General features: G+C 38.3%; 1 protein-coding gene across 2 annotated transcripts; it reads right to left on the reverse strand.

The window, feature by feature from the left end:
- Window positions 1-281: 281 nt before the first annotated feature.
- LOC137718432 (mitogen-activated protein kinase kinase kinase 1-like) lies at window positions 282-6,118 on the reverse strand. 2 transcript variants are annotated; one of them, XM_068457983.1, is made up of 10 exons: window positions 4,999-6,118; window positions 3,617-3,701; window positions 3,393-3,455; window positions 2,626-2,783; window positions 2,355-2,427; window positions 2,179-2,241; window positions 1,445-1,555; window positions 1,071-1,319; window positions 917-928; window positions 282-824 (listed from the first exon to the last, which is right to left on the reverse strand). In XM_068457983.1, the coding sequence occupies exons 1-8, from the start codon at window positions 5,955-5,957 to the stop codon at window positions 1,107-1,109; spliced, it is 1,725 nt and encodes a 574-aa protein (XP_068314084.1). In that variant the 5' UTR covers window positions 5,958-6,118; the 3' UTR covers window positions 282-824; window positions 917-928; window positions 1,071-1,106. The 2 variants fall into 2 exon arrangements, with proteins under 2 accessions (XP_068314084.1, XP_068314083.1); XM_068457982.1 differs by having other exon boundaries at window positions 287-928.
- Window positions 6,119-7,209: the final 1,091 nt, after the last annotated feature.

Consider the following 7,209-nt stretch of genomic DNA (forward strand, 5'->3'; position numbering starts at 1 on the left):
TTTTTTTTGTTGAATGTTATTGTTGCCTTCAAACATAAGTTTGTGAAGGTCTCCCGTTGTATATTAAGTTGCAACTCTCATTTTACTTGGGCCTTTTACCTTAGATGTTGTTTGTTTACTGGTTTTTTTTTTTTTTTTTTTTTTTTTTGGGCTTTGTAAAAGTTTTTTAATGTAATGAAAGTTCTATTGACAAAACAAAAAATTAAAAAATTAAAAATCCGCCAGCAAATTGACAGCTACATACGTTTCTTGTTGATGTCGCCATTTGACTGATGGTTTAGGTTGAAAATGCATTAAAAAGAATAAAACCATGGAATGTTTTGTAAATTTACTCTTTTATAAATGGTTTTCCAAGTTGAACAAAAATAAAATAAAAAGTCAAAATTCGTGGCTAATTCCCAAATGGTTGGCTATTCCTTTTCCACGAATATAAAGACTTTGCACAAGCTCGGTTGCTCGGAAATTGCTGTACTAAATTATTTGCTAAGTAAAATATTATACACACAGATTACAGGTTGTATTACGTATGCCTGCCGACTGCCACCACGACGACGAAGACGACGACGATAACAAATTATATACAAATCGTGATTCCTTTCCAATGCTTACAAATCTTACTACCACAACTTTGGCTAATACAAATCTTTCACCCACTAAATAACTTACTGTGGAACTAGAAAGGGAAACAGATGAATAAACTCGAATAACTTCATACCAGAATGCTCCGTGGTGCGAGATTTTGTGAGTAAGGAGGTGTGGACCGAGGGGGGTTCATTGTTCTTCTCAAGTCATGGACCCCGTTAGCACATCTTTCGAAGACCTTGAAAATGGATGAACGCACACGCACTCTACTAGTGTAAGCCAATAATTGATGGCTGAACACTGGATACCGGAGCAAGTTACAGAACGCGGATAAAAAGTCCTGCATCTGTAGTGTTGGACAGAGATGTTACTAAAGCAAAAAATATTAAACAGTGAAAGTATTGGTTTTATAAGTCTTTTGAGTTTAAATTCATGGGAAGAGCGAGCAACGAATATGAAATAATGGAAAACAAAGCCAATTTTTTTACCCTATATCTCAACAGCTTATAGATGAACACATGTTTTCAGCTGGGCCCCCGCTGATAATATGGAGATGCTGATCCAGAAGACGTGGGAAGGGGTCTCTTAAGAAATGGATGAGTTAAGAGCAGAGCAGCAGAGGGGCGTTTGTTTGGATCAACTTGTAGGCACCGATCGATGAAATCTTGTGCATCTTTTGAAAGAGAATCGGGAACCTGAGGGGGCTCTCCCTTTCCAATCTTAAATAATGCCTGCATCTGTTGAGACACAAGAAGAGACTGTCAGAAACAAACGTCAAAAGAGATGCATCATCCAACACATTGTCGTCATCACTAGAGTATAGACCATAAAGAGTAAAACTCATAACGACATTGGCACGAACCCATTCAAGATTAGAGTATGGAACCCGCCCAGTTAACATCTCCAACACAGTGCATCCAAGGCTCCATATATCAGCTGGAAGCCCATAACCTTGGCTCTTTCGGTTAACAACCTGCACAAGAATAAGTTGACTAAGAAATACTCCAACAAAGTTTGGACACAGCCTATAACATGCATGTACCAACATATTTGCCTCCCAAGCAAAAATTGGCAAAATATAGGACATGCAGCGACTTAATAATATTTTCAGAGGCTAGACATTGTAAAAACAGAACTACATCCATTCCGCCTACATACTCAAGAAAGATACTCCATGTGATGTGATGTATAGAAAAAACAGAAGCTGGCAAACATTCAAGTTGCACATGTGAAAATTCTATCTTCTTGTTTCAAAATATTCACTTAAATGGTTCCTGTTGCTTTATTTATTTAGCAATGTTTCACATAAATGTTATACTAGGTAATGCAGCAACCTGTCTAGAACACATTAACATTTTATCATAGTTCAGGAAGCAAGTACAATTTGATCAGGGTTCAGGAAGTAAGTACAATTTGGGAAAATCATCCTGCAATAACCACTAAATTTAGCAATCCATGATTGTAAAAGTCTTCATCAGTATCAAACTGAAGTACTTTATGTCCTCGATTGAAAGAAAAAGAGAGCTCATAAGCACTCAAAATAGTCTAATATTTATTTTTGATAACTGAAATTAAAATGGAAGTGAAAAGGCAAACCTCTGGGGCCATCCAGAATGCAGTCCCCTGGCAAGATTTAATGTCATTCATATTTTGGATAGTCTGGAAAAAGGACGCAGCAAAAAATATTAGTAGAAAAGTAGTTCGCAATCACTTGTAAATATTGTAAACACTAAAACAGAAAAGATTAAGATTTCGAGGAATGAAGGACAAACCTTTGCCAATCCAAAATCTGCAAGCTTCACAGATCCATTTGCATGCACCAGAATGTTTGCACATTTGATGTCCCTTAATACAAGAAACATATAGATGAGAATGGATGCAGACAAAATTACAGAAGGAAATAGTATGAACATTCTGATGGCACGGCCACTTCAATTTTATCTTCATTCTTTTATGGAATGACCCTGACATGAGATGGCTCATTGGTGGAAATAATCCACATAATATCTTTCAAATAAATATAAATCTTGTGATATGAATTACCTGTGAACCACTTTTCGGTCATGAAGATACTTCAGTCCATGCAGGATCTGTCTTGTGTATTCAGATACATGAGAATCTGTAAGATGATACGTCTGATAGAGTTTCTGAAGGGAACCTTTAGCTACAAGCTCCAGAAAGATATAAAGGTTTGATTCATCCTACAACGACCATTGAACAAATTATACATCAGATACTGGTGCTCATAACCAGTGTAGATTGATAAATACAAGAGCTATAAAGATCCAATGCATAACTGGTAAATGTATAAAACAGGTCAGAAATAACCTAAGCTTAAAATCAATTTATCTACAATTGATACTACAAATCCTAAATACTTTTGGAGTCAAACAAGACCATCAAATTGTATAGCCAAAGTGGCTGAAAGGGTAACCGGTAACCATCCATACATGACACCCTGACCAGTATAATTTTTTATATCTAAAATCAATTTGTATGTGAATAAAAATAAGAAAACTAAATAAAAGATAGTAATAGCAATAGCATATAACAAATACGATGTCATGAAATACAAAATATAGAATGCATGAGAATATTTTGTGTACATTAAGGGGGACTTTTTTGTAGCTGTGCACACCAACAACCTCTATGATTCTCATTGTCATAATGGCACGAATTGTAGAATTTTATATGCTGAACATATAATCTTGACGTGCATAAATACTCATCATGGGAGACATAGGCATAGCATGACCAAAAAAACATGGGGCATACATTCAAGTCAAGAACAAGGAAATAAAAAGGAGTACCCTTTGGGTGCCGTAATATTGAACTATGTTATGATGTTCAAACTGACTCAAAAGAGCAATCTCCTGAAAGGAAAACAACAAATGAGGAGAAAAGTATGTCAGCAAGAAACAATAATCAACCTAGGCTCTACTCACATATAATAACTGAATCAATTACTTAATAACAGGGTATTGGGGAAGCAAAACCAGGACACAGAACCAGACACAAGAAAAGCCTCCGTCACCTGTTCAAGTTGATAAACTCTTTGCTTCCCCTGACTTCCTTTATCAAGCAATGAAACTTCCTTCACAGCAATGAAGCTTCCACCACTGAAGGAAAGAATAACCATAATCAACAAGATGATAGAATATCTCTGAAGCTAAAGATGAAGCATGGCTGCTCTTTTAAAATGAGCAGTTGTATTATTTAAGTTCATTAGGGGAGATCTGCATAAAAACAAACCAATTCATTTTCATGTAGAGTTTATCAAACTTTTGTATAGAAATAAAGGTTCTATGAATAACAGTAAGCTACTGTAGAAGTGGGAAAGATAAAATAACTTCAGAATTGCATCCATTCCCCTATCGTTAAGCTCAGAAAAAAAAATCTAGACAGCTGAGCCAGCAAAAAGTATGTCTCAGCTGTGCTTATTTGCAGCCTAGGTGTCTGCTATCTCTAAAAACATAGCAACCATAACCTTCTTTTATCTGTAAAAATAATATATTTCTTCAGTTGTTTATTAACCTTCCATTGTTCTGCCTCAAAGGGTCCAACTATAGTATATTTTCAAGGAATTGCAAGTTTGGAATAAGAATTTGGAAAACCATAAATAAATGGTGAAATGAATCATAGAGAACCTCTGCTTTGAAATCTAGTAGCACCCTCGAATATAAATCACCTTCCTCCTATATTTAAGAACTCAAGTTCCTCTTCTATTCAACACCTAGAACTAAATCTTTGCAAAAAGGGTTCCTGGCATAACTCAATTGTCCATACATTTGCACACCACAAGGATGGCATGATATACTGGCTGATAGTTCTCAAAAACACCTTAAACCCCATGAAGTAGGAAAATCAGATATGCTTTAAGACTCAAATAACATAAAAAGGCAAAGAAGCCTACAATCTCTTCATCTACAACCCATTGAATTCCAATATATGTCTAAAAAATGCTTTTGCTAGTGCAAATTTAGCACTTGATTGGAGCAAGGTCTCAGATTTGAACAACTATCATCTTAAGATTTTCAGGGTATTGGCGATTCTTCCAATCAAAGCTAAATAATGCCTTTCAAACTTCCTGTCTAGAACACTCCATCAAGCTAGGCTAGTCTTTCCGTCACTAGTATCGCTAAGTTAAATGAGGTCATCTATCTTCTCTTCCAACACGTAAACTTTGAAACCAAGTGGAACCCTTTCTTTAACAATCACCACTAAACACTGAAATGTTATGTCACTTAAAATTTAACCTACAGCTAGCCCAAGTCCTAAGAACAACAAACTATCTTTCAATGCTGATCTTTCTTCCCTAAGCTTGCTTATTATGTCATTATTTATTCCTCTAAGTTATTTGAAGTTTCGACCTCAAGAATAAGCATTCAGAAACTGTAAAGGGTATTGAACACTTACTCAGAAATGGCTTCATATACCGACCCGAAAGACCCACTACCAAGAAGGTCACCCTTCTCCCAGTGAGTGATAATAAGCTTTAGCCTCCCATTCGGCGAAATTCTCTCATTCGGAGAAACAGTGGTGGTGCTAGAAGAATCATCATCATTCGACGTCGTAAATGAACACCCTTCAGAGACCGGCACAGTCTCTCTAATCTCACCTTCCACAGCGCCCTCCTCTCCAACCTCTCCTTCTTCTTCTTCATCAGAACAAGAGGAAGCTGCCGAAGAAGAACCAAGCCTCTTTCCCACCGCATTTCCTGCGCCTTCTGGCGCGAAATCCCTCAGAATGTCCCAAGTCGAGCATCCGTCGTCAATCACCGGAACCCTCATCGACGGCGGCGGCCTGAGCACGGGCGGCCGCACACCCTTAATCCCAATAGAAACCCCAGCTGAAACAGAAGTAGCAGCAGCAGCCGCATCAGCATAATAACCCCCGCTTGGAACCGGCGAGTCAGCTAGAGTCAACTCAGTTGCAGCAACAGTAACAGCCCTTACTCTATCGGACAACTCAGCCACTTCTTCCCTCAATTCGTCGGGTTTCGGACTATCCAGACTATCCAACCCGTACAATCTGGACATGGGGAGAACATCCGAAGTCGAGCGGATCTTCCGGGCCACCCAGTCCTCCTCCGATATCGAGAAGTCGTCGGGTCCGAGGCCCAAGGTCTTGTATATCCGCTCCATATCGCCCTCGTTCCCCTCGACCCGGAAGCTCGTCCGGTCCAAGTCGAACGAGCGCGTGTGGAGTGAGGCCGACGACGAGGAGTCGTCGAGTGAGGATGACATCGAGGCGGCGTCGTAGTCAAAGTGCTTCCCCGCATTACGGCGCTCGAGCCTCGGCTTCCGGCGGTTCTTCTTCGGATCCATGGCTTTCGTCCCCTTACTATGAGAGAAAAATCGAGGTATGTGATGCATAGGGAGCTAAATCCATCTAAATTTTCCCCACCTCCACGAAACTCGATCGGAGAAGCAAGCGGTGATGTTGTGGCGACTTGTGTCTGATTTTCTGTTTTTTGACCGAGAAAATTGAGCGAGAAAATGGAGAGAGGGGTTTGGGGGCGTTTTCGGTAAAGGACGCTGACCAAAAGGGAAGAGGGTGCGAATCTTGGAGACTGGTAAACGCCGTCGAAGGGGGAGAGAGAAGGGAAGACGCGGTGCCACGTGGCAGTGCTTTTGGGGTTGGAGGAGCGGGGGCCGCTTGACAAGGATCACTCCTACGTCCGTACAAAGATATTGTTCATCACATATTTTAACCTTCTAGGATATACCGCAGCGATTTGGTTTTTTTTTCCTTCTCTTCCTATTCTCTTTCGTCTCCTCCTCTCACATTCTCTTATTTTATCTTATTTTTGATGTAGACGTGACTTAACCGTGAAAGTTCAAATAAGAGGCAAAAAAAAAAAAAAAAAAAAAAAAAAAGGAGAGAATCATACTCCAGCGGCCACTCATGTTCATTAAAAATTTGATTAAACATTTGTTAGGGTTTTTACTAAAACGATAATATTATTTTATTGGAAAGTACTCGGAATGTCATGATTAAAGGAGTGCAATTCGTGTTTAGGGATCGGTTTAGGTCCATTCAAACACAACACTATTATCAGATAAGTTATTTTTCTTCAAATTTGAATATAAAAGAATTATTAAGAGTGTTACATGATAATGATCTGATTAATATGTTAAATATTCACAAGTATATTAAGAGACTAGAAGCTCATTGAATTGAAAACATTCTCTCTTGAACCGATGTCTTAATGATCCTATGTCAACGATGTCTTAACGATGCTATTTTTTTACATGTCACACAATGGGGGTTCTCTTTTTTTGGGAATACCCAAAAAAATTGTTATAGAGAAGCATTTTTATCAATTTTGATTCACTAATAATATTGTTCACAATTTAGTCAAAAATTTCTTCGTATTTTCCACTCTTTTATCCTAGTTACGGAAAAAGTATTTTTTTACAAGAAATTTTCATATTCATGTGAACTAAAAGTAGGTTTCTTCTTAATTAATGTGCTAATGTCTACAATTAGACCAATAGCTAGACAAAGAGGTGGCAAAACAACCTATTACAACTTGTTGGGTTGTTAATGGCTACTCGTTAAGACTTGTTTGTTTGATATCACCATAACATGGAGGTGAGATTGGCAATGGTGATGATCGTGTAA

This window comes from Pyrus communis, chromosome 15 (genome assembly GCF_963583255.1).
Source record: "Pyrus communis chromosome 15, drPyrComm1.1, whole genome shotgun sequence".
In the NCBI taxonomy this organism is placed as follows: Eukaryota; Viridiplantae; Streptophyta; class Magnoliopsida; order Rosales; family Rosaceae; genus Pyrus; species Pyrus communis.